Here is a 26805-nt window from a genome sequence, read left to right on the forward strand (position 1 = left end):
CTTAATGCATTTGAATAACCTACTGATTCTTACATATAGCCTACATATAATTGATACCAAATAAACTTTTAGTTACCTCATCGAGGGCGCGATTATTAAATTCATTTTGCCAACCATGGACATATTCGGCGCCGGGCTGACTAACTGGAATTTCCAGCTGGTGATTCAGGTTGTAGCTCTTTGTGAAAATATCAAATTGCCACATTTATTTATTTCTTGACATTTTTATTCGTTTTGAGGCTTTAGTTTTGTATTACGAGTTTTTGGTTTAAGTGAATTGTGTTGTAATACTTTACTCTTAATTTTTTTATTAGTTGACCTTGCATCCGAAAATTGTTCTTTCTAGAACTGCTTGTAGCGCGAAGTGTACAAGATGCTAAAGCACCTTAACAGCCGCAAAAATACTTATTAGAATATTTTGAACAGGAAACGGTAATAATGGCCCTTTAAATTCCTTAAGTGCTGTTAAGGAGGTGAGTTTTTTTATATAAATAATAACTGTTTATATACCGGGTGCGTCTCAAAAGTGGATCACCCCTATAACTTTTTTATTTTTTCAGATAAAATAACGAGATTTGGCATGTTAGTATATGACATAAATTAAGATTGATTAGCGCATTCAATTGTTTTTGGTCACTTCCTGTTTCACCGGAAATGTCTACAACTTTTGATTCTTGAATGACATATCATATGTTAACTTTTAACATTTTCGCATATGGTTCTAGAGTGTGGTAAGTGTGTGTCGTAAAAAATGCTATGCTAATGAGCCACCCTTGTTCCAAGCCAAACCAACCTAACCTAACCCTTGTTCCATTTGAAAAAATTGAGATGTGATTAAAAATACGATTTGATACGAGCATTTTCTAACTGGCCAGGACAAGACACTAAAAACATTAGATGATCAAATCTATTTTTCCAAGGCTCCTTGATTAAGGATTAGTGTTTTTAACATAGCCATGGCACTCTAGATATGTCATTTTGTTAAGAATGTAATTTTCTATCGAATAAAGTAAAAAAATACGGAGGGTTCCATTTAAAAATCAAAAGTTGTAGACATTTCCGGTGAAACAGGAAGTGATAATACGTTAATCAGTCCTAATTTATGTCATATACTAACATACCAAATCTCGTTTTTTTTTATCTGAAAAAATAAAAAAGTTATAGGGACTATTTATTTTATCTGAAAAAATAAAAAAGTTATAGGGACCACTTTTGAGACGCACCCGGTATTTATAATTAATTCATTTTTGTTTCCTAAAATATTTTGATTAAAATAAAATATGTAAAAGTCGGCAACGCTTTTCCGGTCAAGCTTAATCACGTGACTAAAAGTTTATTTGGTATGATCTATACATATATCATTAAAATTGATTCATTTGATAAAACTATTTCTTGAATTAGTAAGTATTTTGGTTTGCTTAAAATTACTGTATGGTCTTTAAAAAATATAACTTTTAAGTATATTAATTAGAAAAACAACTAAATCACTACGGTTTTGTTAAAATTATGGACGGGTTTCATTGGTATTCCTTATCCCAATCCTCTTCAGCAAAATTGATTTCCTTGCCGTGATCGATGTGAGTTGGCACGTCTTTCCAGTCATTTCCTCGTCCTGACATGTCATAATCCTGTTTGAACTTGAACGCATTGTCTCGCGAGGCGCACGCCACCATATGCCTAACAATACATTGGAAAAAAAAATCATTTATACGTGTTTATGTTTTAAATTGATATCTACTATTTTATTTTGAAAAATATCCATAATATAATTTGTGTGTTTTGGTTTGGTTTGGATATAGACGAAAACTAATATTGGTGTCTAAAGCTCAATTTTTATCAAAAACATGATGGTGAAAACCCCACATCGATATCTGTTACCGTCTATAAGTTACTATAGTCTATAAAACAGTAGACAGTTATTTTTTACCAACATGGCAAATATATAATCCCTCTGTCAAAAAAGTTACTGATATTCTTTAAACTGAGTGCCTGAACGAATCAGATAGGTAACTCTTTTTACTTTCGTGAAATAGAAAAGGAAAATAATAAAACAAGTGACAGTTCTTCCTCTTCTTGCAAAAATCAACACGAAATGTCATAATTGTCAAAAGTAAAATGTCATCAGCTTTTGACATTTCTAAAAATCAGACCAATGCCGTCTCTAATAGAACAGCCTCAAAGAGAGATTTATGACGTCACGCTAGTTAGATACTACGGATTAATAAATATGTTGTAGAATACATGGAAAATATAATAATAATTATTCGTATTTTTGGTTTGTATTTTAAAAATGATATAGTTTACATGACTTTAAAAACATTTTTTTGCGATTAGTAGAGATTGAATGTTTTTTTGTTAAATTAGATCAATTTTCAAACCCCAAAATTTAAAATTTATTTTACATTTTACCCATTATCTTATGTACCTATTCATTATTTGTATATTGTAAAATATTTGCTGCATTTGTATCGTTCATAGTTTATTTGCCAAAGTATTTATTATTATAAATAGGTATATATATTGTATTTATTAACTGTATATTATATTATGTATATTTCATGTAAACTATATCATGTTTAAAATACAAACCAAAAATACGAGGAATAATTATGTTTTCCATATATGGCTACAACATATTTATTAATCCGTAGTATCTAACTAGCGTGACGTCATAAATTTCGCTCCGAGGCTGTTCTATTAGAGACGGCATTGCGTCAGCATGGCCGCAAGTTGCTAACCTAATAAAATTAGCACTAGAAAAACCCGCGGAAACTGTCAAATTCAAAGTTATTCGTTTCACAGACTATACTATGAGTTTGTCAAAAATGTGCATTTTTAACAAATCGCTGTAACTTTTTTGCTATGGAAAATTTTGTATTTTTGTAAAAACATTTTCAAAGCACCTTTTTACGTAGAATTTGATGGTTTAAGTATAATTTTTTTTAAATTAATAATTTGAGAGTTATAAACAGAAAAAATGATTTTTTACACCCTGTATATTTTTAATTATGTGAAAATAATTTAAAATTATCTATCAAAAAATATAGCACCCTTGGTATTTTGTTATAGTTTTCTTATACAGAATTTTTAAAAGTTAGCTACTTTTAACTAGTAGGCTTTGGACCCCTTATTGATGATCCCCCCCTAATAGAACTCCAAAACATATTTTCCAGCAAGGCGAGGTACCGCGTCAGAACGCTGAAGTTGTCAGCAAATTTTTGCAACCAATTTCGCGAATAATTGAATAGCTAACCAAGATCACAACCGTTGACCGTCGCGGCTACCGGACTTAGTGCCTGTTATCTTTAGTGGATTTTTATCTTTGCGAAAGAAGGTTTCAGAAGGAAAAATGCCCGTATACCAGACAAGAACTAGAAGTAGTTAGCGGTTATGCCAGGGGAATCTTTCACCCTCACTGAGTTAATGATTTCCGCGAGAAATGTTCAAAAACGGCCCAGTCTGTCCATAACAAAAGGCGGTCGACATGTCGAACACCTGTAGCAAAATATCATGTCTTGGTATGGCTATTAATTTTTATTGTTATTATATATAGTTTAAATGTGTTGATGTTGCTAAATATAGTTTAAATTGTTATGAAATTCTGCATCTCTCATTGCAAATATTATTTTTGGTTTTAATTGCTGCTCACAGTTAGAATTTTTAAAGCTTACTTATTCAAAGTGAGCGAATTTTTAAAACTCAACATCGAGTAAACGAGCAAAATATCAAGTATGCCATATTTTTGGAAGGTAATTTTAAATTATTTTCAATGAATTAAAAATATACAGATAAATATATAAAAAAATTATACTTAAACCATTAAAATCTACGTAAAAAAGTGCTTTAGAAATATTTTCATAAAAATACAAAATTTTCCATAGCAAAAAAGTTACAACGATTCATTAAAAATTCACATTTTTGAAAAACACCCCATAACTCCGAAACGGTAACAGATATAGATGTGCGGTTTTCACCATAATGATCTTGACAAAAATTGAGGTCCAAACACCGATATTAGTTTTCGTCTATCTACTATAGAAAAGGGTGTTTCCCTTTAAAAGCGTCCAATTTGACCCACCCTGTACATCCCTTTATTCAAAGGTACATACTTACTTGATCAAAACCTCCTTATTTGGAAAACGGTGCATGGCGTTGTACGGGCACAAAACCCAGTGCGGATAATTTTTGGCACATCTCACAATGTGCCTTTGCAGACTGTCTTCCAACATAACGTGGTTGCTATTAAATGGGCATTTTACGATGTTTGGTGTCATTTTTCACTTAATTATTAATTAAAGCTAAAAAAGATTATTTTTTTAAATAAATAAGAAAAAAACGTATTGCATTAAATTTATAGTTTAATTACGAAGATTTTTTTTTAATCTACCAATTCTGTTTAATGTAATTTTTTTCTGATGACGAATGACAACAAATCAAAAAATTATTAAACAATTCTACAAAATCCAAGGATACATTTTACAATTAATGTAAAATATAGACGGTGTCCCATATAAGTACGTACCGGGTGGCCAACTAAGAATGGACGCCGGCTGTATCTCAGAAACTACTTATCGTATAACTTTGGGAAAAAAATTCTATTAAGTAAATCGACCAAGAGAAATCGCTGGAAATTATTTTCAAGTTCGAAAAATGCCCGCTAGGGGGCGTGTCTCTAATAGCCAATCAGAAAACAGGGGTTTTCTCAAAAATATGCAGGTGAATAGGTATTTTAAATATTACTATTATAATCATCGAGAAAATTGTAATTTTTTTGATATAAAGTATTTTGCTCTATCTCATAAAGTAAAGTGGTGGGGGGAGGTTAAAGTTGCATTTATTAAAATATGGATAACTCTGATTTAGGTTATGCGATTTAAACAAACTAGGGTTGGTTTAAAAGAGCTTTTCTTCCTTAATGATCTCCAGTATAAATTTTGTTTCCATAATTTTTTTCGTGGTAGCTAGAGGGCGCTGTTTGACATCATAACAGATATTGCGCTTTTGCATAAAAAATTTAAATAGGAGGCTATACTTCTCTTTGCACAGTTAAATAGAGCACAAAATTTCCAAAACATCAGCGCAAACCGCACCTTTCTATCTTTTCTCTAACCGGAGATATTAAGGGAACAAATCATGTTAGGTTACCGCTTAGGATTATATTGTCTAAAAATTATAGTAGTAGGCTAGGAAACCAAAAAAGTTAAATTGGTTACGTCAAAATATCAAAACGTTTAAGTTCAGTTTTCATGCATCCGAATTTCGGGCGTTTTCTTAAAAAAAATGACGTCATAATTATTTAAACGTGTTTATGTAACATTATCATCCATCCATATAATGTTTACGAATTTCTTGATTAATTATACTTAAGTAGTTCTCAGATTAAAATGTCCGAAAGTCGGACAATCAATAATTTTGTTAAAATTTCTAGGAATTTTGTGCCGCCATATTGCTTTTAACAGAAAACGGCCGAATTTCGTATGGCCGAAAACTAGGGGTTTATTTCATGTTACGTCATTTAGTTATTAATCCAAGTTCATCCTTGATTTCACTTGTTTTCGTGTTTTACCTGTTGTTTGTGTTATTTATTATTATATTATAAAATTTATGTCGTTTGGGTCACTTTTCATATAGCACCGAACGAAGGTGCGATTCTTAACAATATGCACTACTGGTCCAAATCTACCCTTGATGCAAGTAGTTTAGCACCAAGACCGTGGGTCGGTAAATGTTTGCGCAGGTATTCTAGAATGGCGAATGATTGGACTTTTTTAATTATCTGAATGAAATGAACTATCCATAATTTCTAAGAAATGAATTGCCAATTTTATTAGAGGATCCATCATGATGAAATTGCATTTGTTGCAATTTCATCAGCATGGATGCATTTAGTGTAGTTGAGGCAGTGGAACCGCTTATTTTGCTATGAATGTGTGGGGGCTCTTTGATACCACCTACTTTAGTAGATAGAGACGCTAGAGCGGCATATTTCCATGGCCAGCTGGGTCATCGCTCATCGGATTCAATATGCCTGGGTTTTAATTTATGGGGTCGAATCAAGAACGATCATGGATAAATAGTAATTAAATGGTATTAAAATGTTTTATATTTATATATATAAACATATAAATATGTTTTGATATTTTGACGTAACCAATTTACCTCTTTTTGTTTCCTAGCCTACTACTATAATTTTTAGACCATATAATCCTCCATCCTCCATATCTCTGGTTAGAAAGAAGATAGAAAGTTGCGGTTTGCGCTGATATTATGGAAATTTTATGCTCTATTTAACTGTGCAAAGGGAAATATAGCCTCCTATTTAAAATTTTTACGCAAAAGCGCAATATCTGTTATGATGTCAAACAGCGCCCTCTAGCTACCACGAAAAAAAATGTGGAAACAAAATTTATACTGGAGATCATTAAGGAAGAAAAGCTCTTTTAAACGAGCCCTAGTTTGTTTAAATCGCGTAACCTAAACCAGAGTTATCCTTATTTTAATAAAAGCAAATTTAACCTTCCCCCACCACTTTATTTTATGAGATAGAGCAAAATACTCTATATCAAAAAAATTACAAATTTCTCGATGATTACAATAGTAATATTTAAAATACCTGTTCACCTGCATATTTTTGAGAAAACCCCTGTTTTCTGATTGGTTATTAGCGAAACGCCCCCTAGCGGGCATTTTTCGAACTTGAAAATAATTTCCAGCGATTTCTCTTGGTCGATTTACTTATTATAATTTTTTTCCCAAAGTTATACGGTAAGTAGTTTTTGAGATACAGCCGGCGTTCATTCTTAGTCGGCCACCCGGTACACTACAGGGATACCATATATTATTAGAGGTAAAAGATTATTAAATTAGGGAAAAGTTGTGCCTTGCTGGCAGGGTTCGGAAGTAGTTAATTAAGAATATATTTTAGTACTTTTGTGCTTAGGCGTAACAGTGCCAGTGCTTTACTTTTATGCCTAGACGTTAAAATGACAAAAATTAATACTTTTGAGACGTTTGAAAAAAAATCCTTTTGATCTGAAGCGAGCGACTTTTTTGCGAAATATACTTGTGACCGATCTGGAAAAATGACAAATGCACCGTAGATCAGGAGAGTTATAAAGATATAGTCATTTAGGATAGGACTTTAATTGAAAATAAGTCCTAGTCATTTGGAAATCCGTTTTAAATATTGTTTTGAATTAAAATCAAAAAAATCTGATTTAAATCAAATAAATCTTATTTTTTTATTTTTTAAAAAAATTATGATTTTTTCCAACCCTGATTTAAAGTGATCGATTTAACGACCATCGGCCTATAAAGGGTTAATTCTTTTTCTATTTCGGAATAAAGATTTAAGTAACAAATCATTTTGAAAATTACTTAAATTTATAGTCTTAAGTCACCTTTAGAAAAACGACTTCAAATGTTTTCTATGAGCTTGCAGAGTGAAAAATGCTTTTTCCTCAAAATGTTAACAACAAAAAAGTCCTTCCTTTTTTAAAGATCCGGGGACATACTGTATACATCTGCGCATTTGGATAGTTCTCATCACTATATAACGTATTAAAAAAGTAAACACAGAACATTTATGTTTGCTTTGTATATTTTAAAAACGAATAATTTCAACTGCGTCGAATAAAAAAAAATAAACAATTATCTGAAACCAGTCAGTTGAGTTAGTTTAGTTATCTTTTGAAAATTCTCATGTTTAAAAATGAAATCATTCGCTATTTTATACGAAATACACCTAAAAAATAATGTTTTAGCTATTTTTCCTGATACTAGGACAATAAAAACCCAGTTTGAATAACACCAAATCACAATAGAAAACATACAGTGGAAAAAGTGAAAAATACAGGACCTTTTCTTTAGATCTAGAAGAAATCAAGTCATCTCTCGACAACGAAAGGTCACGAATCCAGAACCAAATCCGGGATTTGGAAAAAGAACAATTACAGAGTGATCACAAAGCTCAAAGTTTGCAGGAAGAACTACAGCGGGCGCAAGCAGCTGGGTCTCAACAGCAACAAGAAGAAAAGGAACTACAAGCCAGGCTGCTCAATGAGGTTGAAGAGCGAGAGAGATCACATCAAGAAGTCCACCAATTGAGGAAACAGGTAATTTGTAGTGCATGGTTGAAAAAAAAGCGTCCGGTTGGTTTATAAATAAATAAAAATATAAATAAATAAATAAATAAATGCCTTTATTGTCAAAAAATTTTTCAATTTGTAGACAAAGGTAAACTAACAAACAAAGTAGAAAAAAAAACAAGGTACACAAACAAACAAACAAAAGATAATACAAAACATTATATAAATAATATTGTCAGTCTTATTGTTAAAATAAACATTTATAAATGTTTACAATGTCAAAGAACAAAAAACTTAAAATAATACTTAAAAATATTTAGCCAGTTTATAGGAAAATATCAATGACCTCTAAATAAATTAATTTCGATGTCATTAGTAAATATAGCAACAGCAAACATTAGATCAGTGTTTTCAAGATCAAATTCGATTTTCAATTCAAATATAATTCATTTACGGCGTAGAAAGCCTTGTCTAGTAAATAAGAGTTCAATGCTTTGCGAAATGAAAAAATGATGTTATGGATTTGATTTCAAATGGCAGGTGATTGTGCATGTTTTTCTAGTTGTATAATATTGAACTTTTAACTAACTCTGAGCGTGGGGTAGGTAGATAAAGATCTTGCTCCGCGTTCCTGAGTGGATAAGTGTGAGATGGCCTTTCTTGAGAAGCTGATACATGTTTACGTATTAGGCAAACGGATTCAAATATAAATAAGGAAGGAAGAGTCAATATTCTTAATTCCTTAAAAAAGTCCCGGCAATGAGTTCTGCTGTTTAGTCCTAGTGAATATCGACCATATTCATCATCATCATTTTCAACTTATTCAACCATTTCCAATTAGGGTGTAGCCTCCCTTGCATATTTAGATACTATCTTTGTCGTTGACCCCATTGTTGTCTATTGTTGGCTATGCGGACCCAAGTTATCCCTGCTAATTTCCTAATATCATGGTCCCATCTCAGGTTCGGTCTTCTTCTAGGTCTCTTAATTCTTCGTGGGTACAATGCTGTAATTTTTGTGGTCCATCTGTTGTCTGTTTTTCTTGCCTGGTGTCCTGTCCATTGCCAATTGAGGGATTCTGTGGATGACATCTATTACCTGGGTCTTTTATCGTATCCACTCTATTTTTTTACAGTCTCTCTTGGTTATTCCCAGCATATTTCGTTTCACTGAGCGTTGTGCGATCTGCAGTTTCCTTATGATGTTCGTTTTAAGTGTACAGGTTTCGCATGCATAGGTCATGACTGGTATAGTCTGTAAAACGAATAACTTTGAATTTGACAGTTCCCGCGGGCTTTTCTAGTGTTAATTTTATTAGGTTAGCAACTTGCGGCCATGCTGACGCAATGCCGTCTTTAATAGAACAGCCTAGGAACGAGATTTATGACGTCACACTAGTTAAATACTACAGATTAATAACTATGTTGTAGAATACATGGAAAACATAATTATTCCTCGATTTGTTGGTTTGTATTTTAAAAATTATATAGTTTACATGAAATATACATAATATACAGTTAATAAATACAATATATATACCTATTTATATTAATAAATACTTCGGCAGATAAACTATGAACCATACAAATGCAGCAAATGTTTTACAATATGACTGAAATCGTACTCCATAGTCAATGTAGATAGTTTTTGTGTTAAGAATAATAATTTAAAAAAATATGTGGTCATCTTTTGACAAATTTATATTAGTTTATTAATTGCAGTAAATATTATAATATATAAATAAATTTTGTGAATGCAAATAATAATACATCACTATTAGTAGATATTGAATGTTTTTTGTTAAATTAGATTGATTTTCGAACCCCAAAATTTAAAATATATTTTACATTTTACCCATTATCTTATGTACCACCTATTCATTATTTTTATATTGTAAAACATTTGCTGCATTTGTATGGTTCATGTTTATTAGCCAAAGTATTTATTACAATAAATCGGTATATATTATATTGTATTTATTAACTGTATATTATGTATATTTCATGTAAACTATATCATTTTTAAAATACAAACCAAAAATACGAGGAATAATTATGTTTCCCATGTATTCTCCAACATATTTATTAATCCGTATTATCTAACTAGCGTGACGTCATAAATCTCGCCTCGTGGCTGTTCTAATAGAGACGGCATTGGTCTAATATTTAGAAATGTCAAAAGCTGATGACATTTTACTTTTGTCAATTATGACATTTCGTGTTGATTTTTGCAAGAAGAGGAAGAATTGTCACTTGTTTTTTATTTTCCTTTTCTATTTCACGAAAGTAAAAAGAGTTACCTATCTGATTCGTTCAGGCTAGTTCAGGCACTCAATTTAAAGAATATCAGTAACTTTTTTGACAGAGGGATTTTATATTTGCCATGTTGGTAAAAAATAACGGTCAAAATTCAAAGTTATTCATTTTATAGACTATAGTACACATTGGTCCAATGTTCGGGTCTTACCGGGTTTACCCGATTTTGTCCGGACTTCAGTGTTTACTTGTCCGGAGTTTCTAAAAACTTAGAAACCCTATACTGAAAATGTTAGCTGATACACCCTATACCGGGTGTTGCATCGTCGGACGGGACATAGGAAATCCAATGTAAATTTTAATGGGGTCAATTATTGGCTTCCCTAATTATTTTAGAGAATAATTCTATTTAGGTTTATTGAAGAGCACTAAAACCCACATTCAAAAGAATAACTTTAGATATTTTATTATCGTCGATTTCTTTTTAAATATTTCTCCTTTCTTATGGCCCTGTATTTACTTATGAGCACCAGTAAAGGTAAAAGATAACTGTCAAATGAAGTTGTCATTTCAGAAATTTACCTATTTAGTGCTTTATTATTATTATTGAAAACTCATTCCTACATCGGAAATCTTAAAAATGTATTTATAAATACAAATTTATATGAATTAAAGTAAAATAAAGTAATCAATTACAAGGTTAATTATAGTAATATTACAATATTCAATAACTTATTAATTTAAGTACTATTAAATTGTTAGAACTTTAGGATTTAAGATGTTCAAATATTCGTCCATCGACTGCTAGACAATAACCCAGGCGATCATAAAATTCTCTTCTTACATTCGCTAGTTGGTAAACTGAAATTCTAATGCATTCGGCAGAAATATCATTTTTTAACTCGTCTAGATTTGGGTATTTTTTATCCTTGTATGTATATCCCGTTTTTTAAATGGCCCCAGAGAAAGAAATCATTTGGCGAAATATCAGGAGACCTTGCTGGCCAATTTACTGTATGATTTAGGCCAATAACGTTTCCGTTAAAACTATTGTCTAAATATTCCCGAACAGCCAGGGTACTATGTGCCGGGCAGCCATCCATTTGCTACCAAACTTCCTGATTTTCCCTAGCGGCATCATGTAAAGCAGGTAAAATATGATTTCCGCATTTAAATTTCGCGTAAGAAATAATGGCCCGATAATATTGTGTCCGAATATCCCTGCCCAAACATTTACTTTCTGTGGATATTGCGTCCTTGTTTCGACAAACCTGTGTTGGTTTTCTTTGTTCCAATATCGATAATTTTGAACATTGGGTTCATCATTTAAGGTAAACGTGCATTCGTCAGTGAAACATGTTTTTTAAAAATTCCCTATCCGTGTTTGCTCTTTCCATCATATCAAAACAAAACGCCTGCCGCCGTATTTCGTCCCCATCTCGTAGCTCTTGGTGCTTTTCATATTTGAAGGAATAGTATTTATGTCGTTTCAAAATTCGAAACGCTGTAGTGTGATCTATTCCTATTTCATCCTCATGTTTCCTTGTGCTGATCTTTCCATCCTTCTCTGCCACGCACAATAAAACTTCCAAGTCGGTATCATTTCTTGCATCTTCTCTTTGTTCCTGCCTTGCTTCACATCTGCAGGGTACCTTTGGTCTCAAATCTCTGGATATTCCTTGCGATTTTCCAGGTATCGGTCTATTCGGATACAGAACAGCAAACATGTCCGACACCCTTTGATAACTATTTCCTTGATAATACCATTTAATCATCAATACTTTTTCTTCGGTAGTTCTTGTAATTCATGGCTAATATTTTCGATGTAGGTATGAGTTTTAATAATAATAATAATAAAGCACTAAATAGATAAATTTCTGAAAAGACAACTTCATTTGACAGTTATCTTTTACCTTGACTGGTGCTCATAAGTAAATACAGGGCCATAAGAAAGGAGAAATATTTAAAAAGAAATCGGCGATAACTCGTAAACAGGCTAATCAAAAATATCTAAAGTTATTCTTTTGAATGTGGGTTTTAGTGCTCTTCAATCTAAATAGAATTATTCTCTAAAATAATTAGGGAAGCCAATAAATGACCCCATTAAAATTTACATGGGATTTCCTATGTCCCGCTCGACGATGCAACACCCGGTATTTAGGAAATTTCCACTAAACTTAAACTTTGCATTCATTTTCTTCAAGATGTCTGAACTGGAAAGGAACTTGGAACACACCAGACAGGAACTGAGTAGAACCAGATCACACACTGGCCAACTTGAAGAACAGTGGCATGCCAGAGAACAAGACCTACTCATCCACCTGGAAGACTACAGGGTGAAGGAAAAAAGACTGGAAGACCAGAAACATAACCTAGAAGTGTGTTTGGTGGATGCCACGCAACAAATCCAGGAACTCAAGGCGAAACTAGGAGGCGCAGAAGGTAGAATCAGAGCCCTTGAGACACAGTTGGCTCAGTTAGAGTCTTCCAAAAGAGACGTTGAGCAGAAGTTGTTCAGTGTGGTCTCGACGTTAAGAAGAATAGCTGGGATACAGCTTGATGGCTCTGTATCCATGCCTTACAGATTACTGAGTCCATCAAGGAGGTGGAGTCCTGCCAGGGGTATTAACAAAAATACATCATTAATAGTAAGATAATAACTATGTTACTTTATAGCTCATGACGAAAAAGATGGTAGTATCGATGTAGATCCGGAAGTAGTAAGAAAGGGTGTTAGAAATCTGATGCAACAAGTAGCACAGATTGAAAGAGAAAGAGTAAGGCTAACTAACTATTATCCTTGTATATGAATTTTTAAAGTAGCTCAACCTAAGACGTTTATGGATGTAAAGCACCAGATGGCGGGGCGTATTTCACAGTCTTTTACTATAGAAAAATATTTTTTGTTACTCTGAATTTTGAAGCGACCAATAAAAACAGAGAAAATAAAAATCGATAATTTTCGGACTGTGCCAATTGGTTACTAATCGACCAGATACTTTTTGTCTATTAGATATGCTATAAAAGCTGGTAATTATACAATTCGACCATTGTAAATACCCGATAAATTCCGTAAGGCCGACGAGGCCGATGCTTTTCACTGATAAGAAAAAAAAATGTTTGTTTAGGTAATTTTCGAGATATTTTTCTTTCTGAATGCACATTTTTAAAGTATTTTATATTCTTTGTCCGCTTGATCTATTATACTGGTCGCACGTATCGAAGTTCTGTTTCTTCTAGTTTTAAAAATGTTCTTATTTCTTTGTAGTTGTAGTGGTTGTAGTGTAAAATTAGATTAATTTTATTAAGTTTAATTATAATGTTTAGTGTAGAATACCAGAAATAGTTTAGTAGTGTTTTTATAGTTTATTATTTTGTAGTTAAGTAGTAGGTGAAGGGATAATTTGGTTATTTTTTCTTTTTGTTTGATTAATTAGTAAGTTTGATAATTTTTTCAGGGTAGAATACAAGAAGTAGTTGTGTAGTGTTTTTATAAGATATTATATTAGTTTATTTTGTAGATGAGGTATTTGGGTATTTTTTCTTTTTATTTTTCTTCTAATTGTAATAATTCTATTAAGTATTGTTATAGATACACTATATCTTCCTTCAACTTCGTTGAAAAGTGCATTATCATATAATTTTGGTTTTCTGGTAGTAGAATATACGAAAAAAAAATCTGATCAAATTTATTTTAAATTAAATTAATCGAGTCTTATTAATCAAATTAATCTAGTCAAATAATAATAACAGTTAGTTTCTAAATACTATACAGGGTGAGTTTCCTACGATCGATGTTCTCTATGGGTATCTCGGAAACTACTGGAGATAGAGAGTCGGTTAAATGGGGAAAGAATAATTGCAGTTTTGTTGGGTCATAAATTCCGTCTTAATGAGTTTGTGTTTTCTGTTTTTTTTCCTAAAGCCTGTCATTTTTGACATATGACACAAACATTATGTTTTTTTTTTTAAATGGAAACCAAACAGTTGGCCATGACTTCATAAAAAGCGCCATTTTTTAAGCTTTTCAGCGATATAGGTATAATATGTTTTTTTTCGAAAAATTACAAGTTATAGCCAATTCTTTTCTTTCTTGGCTAATTTCCATACCAATAATACCATGCCAGTTAGTTAGCACCAAAAATGTAAAAAGTTTTATGTTTTAAAAAAAATGAAATGATTTTTTTATAAACCTGCATTAAATCAAATTAAAATAGGTATGTAACTTTTTTTTAAATATTAATTAACAGCCAATTAGCATTATCATAAATTATAAATAATGTACCAACATATCGAAATAATAATTTCTTTGTTAATACGGTTTAGAATTCTTAAAATAACAGGCAAAAATAATCCACAATTTACAATAAAATAAAAGTTTCGTTTAAATTTCTTAATCAACTGACCACTATTAAAGTTCGCAGAAACCCGGTCTGTTTTATTACATTACTCTGAGGAAAATAACGAAAATAATCGATATTTTTGACTCCGCCCCGAAAGGTTCACGATTTGTCCTCCAGTTGGCAGCACATTTTGTCTAGTCGGTTGATCAACTTTAAGAATATATAAACAAGGCTATTATTTAATTCGATAGTCTAAATAAAACCTTTATTTTTTTATTTATATGCAGGATGATTACAAAACTCAAGTCAACACGGTCAAAAAACAACTCCAAGAAGCGCACGATAGTCAGAACAAAGGCGACCACAAACTGACCAAAGTGATGCAGAGTTTGAAGACTCTACAGGAGGAAAAGGGTAGTTTGGAAGCGAGGTTAGGGCAGAAAAATGTAGAGCTACAATCTCAGACCGAAGCGCTACATAAAAAGTCGGAAGAAGCTAAGCAAATGAGGGAAAAAGTGGTTTCTTTGGAGCTGAGTCTGAGTGGGGAGAGTGAACAGAAGTTGCAGTATGAGGTAATTTGTGTTTATGAGATAAAAACATAGTATTTTTCTAAATTTCTTGTTTATTTTATATTGCAGGACAAATTGGAGAAGCTCAAAGCGGCACTGAACAGATCAGAAGCAGAAAAACGACATCTTCAAGAAGAACTAGCACGAACAGAAAACAGATCTACCAAACTAGAATTACAGAGAATGTCTGCAGAAGGTGATCTACAACGATTACAAATGATGCTACAAGAAAAAGACGGCACCATACAAGTAAAAAATACAACCTTTAAAACCATGAATATGTATTTATACGTTTTTTTATTCAGAAGTTGCAAGAAAAATGCGACCTACAAAGCAGATCTGTGGCGAGTTTAGAAGAAAGATGCGTATCGCTTAAATCAACTATAGACCAATTAAATTGTTCCTTGGAAAAAGTGTCAAACAGTGAGAGTGAACTGAAAGCTGAGTTACAAAGATTACAAAGAAATTTGATGGAAACTGTGTCTAGTCAGCATACTGAATCAGAGAGGCTTAAACAAGTAGGCGGCAATATATTTTTTCATCAACCAGAATTTTTTTAAACGAAATTTTTATGAACCAGAAATTTTTTTATAAACCATATTTTTTCACAAACCATGATCTTTGTGATAAACCAGAAAATTTTTTATGGACCAGAATTTTTGGATGAAACCAGAATTTTTTTAATAAACCATATTTTTATGAACCAGAATTTTTTTCATAAACCAGAATTTTTCTTTAGCTGATGATGTATTAATACCCATTTTTTAATTAACCGCATTTTCTTATAAACCAGAATAGAGTAAGTTTAATCTAAATAATATAAAATTCCGTTGTTTTAGGTACAAAAAGCTTTAGCAAACTGCGAAAACGAACGCAGAGTACTGTCAGAAAGAATGGAAAGTACCCAGAACCAACTAGCTGAAATGAGAAGGAACAACCAAATTCTACAAGACCAAGTAACAAGACTGAACAATGAGTTGGCGAACAATGAAGTCCAAAAATCAGCTTTAGAATCTCAATTAAGGTGAAAGACAATAGATTTAACTTGAAGCCTTGTAAAGATAAGTCTAATTTTTAGGTTAGCTCAATGGCCAGCAGATAGTCAGATAGGATCTTCTCATCAAGAAGATGAACTAAGAATGCAGCTGCATTCAATCCAAAAAGAGAGAAATGATCTTAGAGGCAAAGTAGAGTCCATGAATAACAAGGTACAGACATTGTTGTAACGAATAAGTTTCGGTTTCCTAACCTAACGAATTTAGTTTCTATAGACTCTTAATCTTAATCCAGTAATAGTTTTACATAATTTTGCAGTAACATATTTCTTATCTAATTTTATATTTTTTTACCATTAAAGCTACGACAACTGGAAACAGAAAACAGAAATTTGGAACGTCTGGCTTCCAAACCAACGTCCAGAGCAAAGTCGTATGAAAAATCATATGATCGGCTGGAAAAATCCTACGATAGACCGGAAAAATACGAATCAGAACTAACGAGCAGCGAATTGGATAAATGCGAACAAGAAAATCGGGAATTAAGGTTGAGAATATCACGATTAGAAACAGGTATGGAAGACATAATTATTCAATACCTATAGTTTGTATATTATTACTAAAATCTAACCATCGAGTCAGGGAAGGTTTTAACATACAGCATAAAACAATTACAGAAAATACAATTTACCTGTTAATTAGAATGATAGAAATCTGTCACTGTCAGGTATCCTTTGGATGGACCTTTGAATAAGAAGACTAAGGAAGGAGCATATCAAAAATCTTAGGTCCACCGCGATGGGACTCAAATATGGCCGACTTAAATTCCGGTTTATCAGTGCCGTTCTAATTTTATTTAAAAAATGTAAAACTATGATGTTACATTACATACAGCCGTTACTCGCTGACGAGTATTCGACACACATAAAGAAACTGGTCACGCAAGGCGTTTTCTTTCATGAGCTTTTCTGTGACTGAAAAGCCCGATACGTGATGTTATCTGCCTACCGCACTCCGGACATTCAAAAATCTCATTGCTTTGTTGCCTCTCTACTTTTTGGTTGCCGCTGTTAACTGAGTTTACAACCCTTCTCCATTGAGTTCTATTGTGAGCTGCTTTTTCCCACTCATTCTGCATGTTAATTCCCTTTAAATTTTCGTGGAAAATGTCCTTGTATCTTTTCAGTTGTCCACCCGGCCTCCTCTTACCGTCCACAAGCTCACCGTAAAGCAGAGATTTTGGTATGCGGTTTTCTTGCATTCTGCATACGTGACCAGCCCATCTTAAGCGGGATTTTGTGACCATGACTTCAATACTCTCGCAGTTAGATTTTTCAAGGACCGATACGTTTGAGACATGATGGAACCACCGGACTCTTAAGAGTTGTCTAAGGTGTCTCTGTTGCAACTTGTTCAATGCGTTCATGTGTCGGCGGTAAGGCACCCAGGTTTCGCTCCCATATATCATGGTGGGGATTATAATTGCTCGGTATACTGCAAGTTTTGTTTTTGTACTCAAGTCATGATTGTAGAAAACCCTGTCTTTTAATTTCCAGAATGCTCTTGAGGCGCTACTAATCCTGTGCTGAATTTCAGAGTCAATATTGGCCTTTTCCGAAATCAAACTGCCAAGGTAATTGAATTCCGCCACATATTCGAATAGTTCTTCTCCGATTTTTATAGCATTGTTGTGATCTTCCGGGGGAGTGCACATGATTTTAGTTTTGCCGATGTTCAGCTTAAGGCCCAAAGCCTCGTATGCCCAGGTATATGTGTTCAACATTTCTTGTAATTGTTGTACCGTGTTTGCAACTAGAGCGCAGTCGTCAGCGTATTGAAGTTCTGTGATAAATTTTGTACGTGTTTTTGCCCTGAGTCTTTTTATGTTGAACAGACCCCGTCATATCAGTATCTAATGCCCAATCCTCTCTCCTGCAGTTTGCTGTCCACTATAATGGAGAGCGCTGCCATGAATATGTTGAATAGGAGAGGCGCTAAGACACATCCCTGCCTAACTCCTGTATTTGTTAGGAATGGGTCTCTCAGTGATCCATGATGTGACACTCTTGACTTGTTGTTTTGGAGGCTTTTACACACTGTAAGAAATTTGTTGGGTACTCCGAACTTTTCCATAATTGCCCAAAGCGCATCTCTGTTCACAGAGTCGAAGGCTTTTGTTAGATCGATGAATGCAACATAAAGTTTAGACTCCTGCTCTTTTACTTTTTCCTGTAGTTGACGGATGGAAAATATGGAATCGACGGTGCCGCGGTTGGTACGAAAACCCCTTTGCGATTCTGGAAGGATTTTTTCTATATATGGGTGCAGGCGGTTTGACATTATTTTTGCAAGAATTTTTCCGCCGATAGCCAATAGCGAAATTCCCCGGTAATTTCCGCAGTCTGATGCACTTCCTTTGTTCTTAATATATTCACTATATTCGCATTGCGAAAATCCTGAGGTACCTCTCCGCTTTCCCATACGACATCAAAGAGAGCCTTAAGATGACCAATAAGTTCTTTACTTGCACACTTATAGATTTCCGCCGGAATATCGTCACAGCCAGCTGATTTGTTGTTTTTAAGCTGTTTTATGAAGGTCTTTATTTCTTGTTCTGTTATTGGGATGTCTAATACATCGAGGCTGTTATACTGAGGTATTGTGTTTAATGCTTCCATATTGGCGTTGTTTTCTTGGTTAAGGATATGGCTGTAATGTTCTTTCCAGCGATTTCTAATTTGTTCTTCCTCTTTTAGAAGTTCGCCATTTTGAGCCATGATTGGGCAGCTTACCTTCTTAGTTGGGCCGTATACTTCTTTTACAGCCTCGAAGAATTTACGATAATCGTGATGCGTGGCGTACTCTTGAATCTGATTCGCTTTTTGTGACCACCAGTTATCCTTTACTTGGCGCAGTTCTCTTCGAAGCGTGTTGTTGGCTGCTTTAAAGTTGTCTACCAGTCTTGGATTATGTGGATTTGCAGTGACGGCTTGATATGCTCTATGCTTTTGTTCCAACAAAGCCTGTATATGCGGTTGATTTTCGTCAAACCAGTCTGGTTGTTTCTTTTTGTTCGACTTTCCCAGTACTGCTTCGCTGGTTTTATGAATCGCATCCCTTAATTGTGTCCAGCCTTGTTCAGCTTCCAATACTGAGATTGAAGTTATCGGTGGAAGTGATTCTTTGATGGCTTCCCGGAGGGCGTCGGCGGTATTGTTGTTTCTAGACCCCGTACGTTCAATCTGGTCATGTTGTTTTGCTTTTTACAGCGTGGATGTTTGGGTTTTAACTGGATTTTCATTTTGAAATTAAAAGTCGGTGGTCAGTGCCGCATTCGGCATCTACTCTAGCTTTTGTGAGCCTAACATCTTTTAGATGCGTCCTTCGAACGATTATGTGGTCCAATTGATGCCAGTGGCCTGATCTAGGATGTTTCCAGGTACCTTTAAACTTGTCCTTCAACATGAACCACGTATTGGTGATGCAAAGATTATACTCTGCGCATGTTGTTAATAAGCGTTCACCATTGCTATTTGCGTTTCCCATTCCATGTTTTCCCAATACGTCAGGCCATATTTCCTGTTGTTTGCCTACACGGGCATTAAAGTCACCTAGCAAGATGATTCGTTCGTGCTTTGGAATTCGTTGAAGGGCATTTTGTAAAGCTTGGTAAAATTTATCCTTATCTTCAATGTTAGCGTCAAGGGTGGGAGCGTAGGCACTAATGATGTTGACGTAAGTTTTGTCTGATATGGGGTACCTTAGGGTCATAAGACGTTCGGAGACACCAATAGGTACTTCTGTTAACTTGGTGGCGATTTCGTTTTTGATCGCAATGCCTACACCATGAATTCTCCTGTGTGTTGCGGGATGACCTTTCCAAAAGAAGGTGTAATGCTCCTCAGTGAGACTACCTTCATCTGCAAAGCGTGTTTCGCTTAGAGCGGCAACATCTATATTTAATCGGTGGAGTTCCTGTGAGACCAGTGCTGTTCTTCTCTCTGGTCGATTTGAATTTATCTTGTCCAGTAGAGTGCGGACGTTCCACGCCGCGAACGTGAAACATTGATGTTTTTTGTTTCTCCGATGATACGCTCGAGTAGGCACCCCTCCCGGAGATCCGATTGAGGGGTATTTTACCTCCGGACGATAATTTTGTCCCACTCGAATGTTCCATCATTGCTGTGTGTAAGCTGCGTGAAAAGGTTTAACTGTGGCGGTTACGCTGCCGCACAGTTTTGGCTGCAACTGTAGCACGGGATGGCTATGGCACAGTGAGGACTGCGACGATAGTTCCCTTGTGCTACGTTCTCGGCCGGCTAGGTGTATTTTATTACTCCTTTTCCCCAGAAGATGGTAGGTCTGAGGGTTGTATAAGGTTATACCGCCTATACTCGGACGTCAGAGCCTCGTTTGTGTAAACAGGGTGCACCACGTGAAGGTGAGGTTGACTTTTGGGTAAGCTAGGCTATATGTATCGCTTCGATACCCCTTGCACCCCATATACTATGATGTAGGGTAGACGTGGGGTAGACTCAATATTTTTTTTTTATTTTATGTTGTGAATAAATGTTGGTAGTTATTAAAATTGTTATAAAAACATATTATTATAATAAAAATAGATAAGTTTTAATAATTACTTATTAACACAAACATCCGATACCCTATAATAAATTGACGTATCTAAATTCTTTGACATCTAATCTTTGACAAGTAGTAAATAAAAGCAGAAATATAAGAAAAAATATATAATTAGTTAATTTAAGTGAATTTCATAAATGATCGGTTTACTACATGCATGTATATTATATAGTCACTTACTAGCGAAAAGTTGTTCCATTATTTCACTCGATTTTTGCCGAGATCTACCGCACGCTACATAACCATCTATTTTAGAGTCTTTTTCGATAAATCGCAACAGTGTCACTGTTAATTTAAGTTCTGCCACAATTTCGATCTAGATTTACTACCTTTATACAACTATCAGTAGTAGAATAAATAATAAATAACGTAAAATAAGCTCCGTAAAGACTGACAAATCCACAAAATTCCAAATCAAATTCAAATGTGTCAAATGAATCGTCAAACAGAACTGTCAAGGATCCCCACCCTAGAGTCCTTTTTCCGCCCACCATGCATGAATACATGGATAGCATTATGCTCCTTCCTTAGTCTTCTTATTCAAAGGGATGGACAAACTTTATTCTTATTAATACTTTCCGAATCTCATTTTAACTGTGGAATATGTTTCTAAATTCTAATACAAGGTGACTATAAAAAATATAATATTTGTATGAGGATATGCAGAGATACGTCATAAAAAGTATCTGAGAAATACAAGTTACAAGATACTTCTAAGCAAAGTATTTGAGATATCAGTTACAAAATACCTTTGGAAAAGGTACTGGAAATACTAGGTATAAAATACGTATTTTCTAAATACTTAAAAGAAACTCAAGGGGTCTCAAACAACAGTTGACCGCCCTGTATATTTATGTAGAATTATTTTAAATAAAACATGCCGAGTAATATTCATATAACTTTTCAGATCTAGCGGACAAAGAAGCAGAATTAGCTAGATTAAGGAACCAAAGACCCAGTTTGGACACCAAATTTGACAGAGCCGAAATAGAAAGATACAGGGCGGCCCAACTTCAGGCCGAACGTCTTCTTGAAGCTAGAGAACAAAGTCACAGACAGCAGATCTCGCGTTTAGAGAGCCAAGTAAGTTTTAAACAAATATGTTTACTTATTATTTTTAATTATATAAATTAAATTCTAGAAAGCTTCATTCAAAATCTCGAAATTAGTGGAATAAATTAGTGGTTTCAATTACACTTTATAGTTTTAGTTTACAATCATTCAAAATGTCTAAAAAATACAATTAAAATTAATTGAATATCCTAGCAACAGCTTGTGATAGAGGCTTTGAATAAGAAGACTAAGGAAGGAGCATATCAAAAATCTTAGGTACACCGCGATGGGCCTCAAATATGGCCGACTTAAATTCCGGTTTATCAGTGCCGTTCTAATTTTATTTAAAAAGTGTAAAACTATGATGTAGGGTAGACGTGGGGTAGACTCAATAATTTGTTGTTTTATTTTACGTTGTGAATAAATGTTGGTAGTAATTAAAATTGTTATAAAAATATATAATTCTAATAAAAATAGATAAGTTATAATAAGTATTTATTAACACAAACATCCGATACGCTACTGAAGCAGGTAAGTCAAATTAACGTATCAAAATTCTTTGACATCTAATCTTTGACAAGTAGTAAATAAAAGCAAAAATGCAAGAAAAAATATATAATTAGTTAATTTAAGTGAATTTCATAAATGATCGCTTTACTACACGTATGTATATTATATAGTTATTTACTAGCGAAAAGTTGTTCCGTTATTTCACTCAATTTTTGCCGAGATCTACCGCACGCTACACAACCAATTATTTTAGAGTCTTTTTCGATAAATCGCGATAGTGTCACTGTTAATTTAAGTTCTGCCACAATTTCCATCTAGATTTACTACCTTAATACAACTATCAGTAGTAGAATAAATAATGAATAACATAAAATAAGCTCTGTAAAGACTGACAAATCTACAAAATTTCAAATCAAATTCAAATGTGTCAAATGAATCATCAAACAGAACTGTCAAGGATCTCCACCCTAGAGTGCTTTTTCCGCCCACCATGCATTAATACATGGATAGCATTATGCTCCTTCCTTAGTCTTCTTATTCAAAGGATAGAGGTTATCCATAGAGAAAGACTAATAATTAGCTTATCAAAATAGACGGCGCTCTGATTGGTCATAGCCTTTTTGCGCCACTTTTCATCCGCAAATTTTTTATCCCAGTCCTCCAACAGGGAAAGATCGTAAGATAACGGACGTTTTAACAAAACTATAATAGTACAAGAGCTAGCACAGTCGGGAAAACGAGAATTTTAAGAAAGCTGGTTCTTTAATATATCTTTTACTATGCTCTCCTGACCAAAATGCAGGCCGTCTGGCTGCCGGTAGACTACTGCGGTTCACTACTGCGCATCACATCTGTACAGGGTATCCCATTTTCGTGTGTTTTATGGTTTATTTCTCGTTTATGAATAGAGATACAATGATGCGATTTTCACATTGCTTTGCTACTTTTTTATGAAACTAAATATACTACACATAGGTATGTCCTAGACTCCTTAGTTCTTGAAATATAGGACGGATATGTGATGCGCAATAGTGAACAAATGTTGAATACAGATATGATGTATGTATAACAGATAATAAATCGAAAAATAATTCTAAATATTATAAAACCATATAAAAATAGCTATTCATCAATTTAAACGTTGGACCGATTGTTGAAGTAATTTCGTGTGAATCCATTAGACCGCTAAACGCAGGGATTTATTTTAAAATTTATGTATAAGTGACAAAAAGTCGAATACATGTCATTCGAAGTGTAGTGCAGAACTAGGTTCTTCTGATATAGACATTATATCTTCATTCCCGAGAAATTATAATCGTTGTCAAAAAATATGTTGTTTTATATATACAGGGTCCGGCAATAGTGCGTCGGGCATCTGTAGCTCCTAGAATAAAAAACTTTGTTTTAGTGCAAACCTAAAGTAGGTATGTACCAGGATGTATTTCAGGAAAATATTTTAACTTCTATAAGGTGGCTCAAAAAAGTGTGAGCGGACCTGGATGATTTTTTTTAAATGGAACACCCTGTATATTATTGCATTTTTGGCTTCCTTTCAGATCACTTTACATAACCCTAAGATATGAATAAATATATTTCCATAGTTTCAGAGATATTAAAAAATAAATCAAAAATATATATTTTTCAGCCCTTCTTAAAAAAAATTATTAAAAATACAAGAACTGTTCTGAAATCAAAACGATATTAGTATATATACTAAAGTAAATACGTAATATAGTTTTGTTTTCAGAACAGTTCTTGTATTTTTAATAATTTTTTTAAGTAGGGCTGAAAAAACTATATTTTTGATTTATTTTTTAATATCTCTGAAACTATCAAAATTTATTTATTCATATCTTAGGGTTATGTAAAGTGATCGGAAAGGAAGCCAAAAATGTAATAATATACAGGGTGTTCCATTTAAAAAAAATCATCCAGGTCCACTCACACGTTTTTGAGCCACTCTATAGAAGTTAAAATATTTTCCTGAAATACATCCTGGTACATACCTACTTTAGGTTTGCACTAAAACAAAATTCTCAACTTTTTTATTCTAGGAGCTACAGATGCCCGACGCACTATTGCCGGACCCTGTATATATATAAAACAACATATTTTTTGACAACGATTATAATTTCTCGGGAATGAAGATATAATGTCTATATGGTCTATATCAGAAGAACCTAGTTCTGCACTAGACTTCGAATGACATGTATTCGACTTTTTGTCACTTATACATAAATTTTAAAATAAATCCCTGCGGTTAGCGGTCTAATGGATTCACACGAAATTACTTCAACAATCGGTCCAACGTTTAAATTGATGAATAGCTATTTTTATATAGTTTTATAATATTTAGAATTATTTTTCGATTTATTATCTGTTATATCTGTTATAGAAATATTTTTTATAGTTTTCTAAGACACATTTTTTTAACTTTTACAGTTATTTTTTGATTTATTATAAAGTTTCAATAAAACCATTTTTTTGATTTAAATCACATGATTAAAATTAAAAAAATCACTTGATTTAAATCATGCCAACCCTGTGAAAAATATATATGTTTTTAAGGTTAAACTATTAAGAGAGCAACTGAATGAAGAGATAAAGAGACGTCAGCAATACGTGCTGAGAAGTACAAAAGCTGGTCGCGAGATGCAACAATTAAGACAAGCGTTGGGCGATTCACTGAGAACAGTATCCCAAGATCCTTCAGTAGATGCTTTGTTGTTGGAACATGAAGCCAGAAAACTAGGTATTAATTAACAAAATAATAATAAACATTACTTGACATTTGTTTATCCAAAAATTCTTTTCAGATACAACATTATCAAGCACTGCCAGTTTGCCACCAAGTTTAAATCTACCTTCTTCTTCATACAGGAGGTCTATGACTCCTCAACCAAAATAGAATAGTATTTAAATAGTTCTTTATTAAATAATTCCTAAACTTACTTAGGACAAAAAAAAACCTTAGAAATAACCGAATTCGTATTAATTTTGTTTTCCAAAAATCTAGAGGTTAAATCTAAATAAAACATTTGTAATGCCTAGATATAACATAATTAGCACCGAAAAGTTACCAAAGATTCTTTTTAATTTTTAAGTAAATACTTAATTGAATTTTTCATTTCAAAACTCACATAAATAATTTAGTCACAGTAACTAAAAGACTGTCAACAAACAGTGTAGTTCATGCACTAAATCTCATCTTTTTATTTAAAATAACTAAAAAAATACACAATAGGTTATATTATAAAGTAATAATTTGCATAGAAAAAAATATATATTCACGCTCATAATGATGTCCATTTCATAAAAAAATCTTGCCAAAAAATCATATTTATTTTACTTTATTTTGTTGTATGATTTAGATTTTAATTTAATGTTTTCGACTAAAAGTACTTAAAATACAGTGTATTTATTATCCGTCCAATTTTGTATGTTTGAATGATATAAATGCTTTAATAAAATGAATGACACTGCTATTAGTCTTTTATTTTTATCCAAATTAGTTCAAAGAAGAACTAGCAAATATGGTTTTAACAAATCATATGCTGATAATCTAATAACAATGATTATCACAAGCATTTTTCAAAGATTTCCATAAGTAGTGTCTTTATTTATAACTCAATTTTACTTAAAATCAAATTAAAATAAAAGGCTACTACTTACAGTAGAAGTAGAACGTAAATATTTCTTAATGCCTCTTTCTTTTCTTTGGCAAAAATTGGTTCAAGTATTTATAGATAAAGGTACAAATGATTTTAGACACAGAAGGAACCTAAATATTAAAAAAATATATACAGCTTACCAAAGTATATTTTTATAGAGAACAAAGTCATATATCGTTAAGCAAATCAATTATTGTTTTATGGCAAACTGCACCTCACCTCAGGTTTATCAAACAGAATCGGTTTATAATGCAACAAATTTTCTTAATTTAATATTTATGAAATTAATGCATAAAAAATATAAACTACTTACTGAAAATTAATTAAACACTTAAAATCCCTCCTAAGAATAGTATTGTTTGCCACTAAGCCACTAACAGAGCCACTAATAACTTTCTAGTTAATTCTGGTTAATTATTTTATGCTAATAACTACTAATAACAAGCTAATAACCGAGAGATTGTTTACAAGTTGGAAAACGAGTTAAAAGTGAGGTTAAAATACAACAAATTAAACGTCAGAATTTATTTTAATCTATGGTAACATCTAGGGTACCTGTATTTCTGGTTGCCTGTAACCGTAATTTATCTAAGAACTAAGTATGTTAAAATTAAAAACCTCTTCTTTCAGGCTTTAGCGTACAATATTACTATTACCAGTAAGTTATAAATAGTAATTGAA

General features: G+C 33.0%; 2 protein-coding genes across 2 annotated transcripts in view; one reads left to right on the forward strand and one right to left on the reverse strand.

Moving 5' to 3' along the window:
- The window catches only part of LOC115883980 (rootletin), a 101681-nt gene extending 75746 nt beyond the window's left edge, over positions 1 to 25935 (forward strand). The window contains exons 17-28 of the mRNA XM_030902399.1: positions 7870 to 8114; positions 12547 to 12964; positions 13019 to 13119; positions 14973 to 15257; positions 15324 to 15503; positions 15560 to 15772; positions 16094 to 16278; positions 16333 to 16462; positions 16612 to 16822; positions 21798 to 21973; positions 25022 to 25205; positions 25270 to 25935. Of these exons, the coding sequence (XP_030758259.1) occupies positions 7870 to 8114; positions 12547 to 12964; positions 13019 to 13119; positions 14973 to 15257; positions 15324 to 15503; positions 15560 to 15772; positions 16094 to 16278; positions 16333 to 16462; positions 16612 to 16822; positions 21798 to 21973; positions 25022 to 25205; positions 25270 to 25361 (2420 nt within the window). The 3' untranslated portion in view covers positions 25362 to 25935. The remainder of the gene's footprint in view (positions 1 to 7869; positions 8115 to 12546; positions 12965 to 13018; positions 13120 to 14972; positions 15258 to 15323; positions 15504 to 15559; positions 15773 to 16093; positions 16279 to 16332; positions 16463 to 16611; positions 16823 to 21797; positions 21974 to 25021; positions 25206 to 25269) is intronic.
- LOC115883987 (gametocyte-specific factor 1 homolog) lies at positions 1253 to 26774 on the reverse strand. Its single transcript, XM_030902411.1, has 3 exons — positions 26438 to 26774; positions 4114 to 4298; positions 1253 to 1677 (listed from the first exon to the last, which is right to left on the reverse strand). The coding sequence occupies exons 2-3, from the start codon at positions 4272 to 4274 to the stop codon at positions 1518 to 1520; spliced, it is 321 nt and encodes a 106-aa protein (XP_030758271.1). The 5' UTR covers positions 4275 to 4298; positions 26438 to 26774; the 3' UTR covers positions 1253 to 1517.
- Between the last annotated feature and the right edge of the window lie 31 nt (positions 26775 to 26805).

This window comes from Sitophilus oryzae, unplaced genomic scaffold (assembly GCF_002938485.1).
Source record: "Sitophilus oryzae breed Bouriz unplaced genomic scaffold, Soryzae_2.0 scaffold_2008_pilon_pilon, whole genome shotgun sequence".
Classification (NCBI taxonomy): Eukaryota; Metazoa; Arthropoda; class Insecta; order Coleoptera; family Curculionidae; genus Sitophilus; species Sitophilus oryzae.

Excerpts from the sequence above, each read along its gene's own strand:
- LOC115883987 (XM_030902411.1), bottom strand. The coding sequence starts at position 4,274 with ATGACACCAAACATCGTAAAATGCCCATTTAATAGCAACCACGTTATG. Across the intron at positions 1,678-4,113 it reads AATAAGGAGGTTTTGATCAA|GCATATGGTGGCGTGCGCCT; the intron begins GTAAGTATGTAC and ends ATGTATTGTTAG.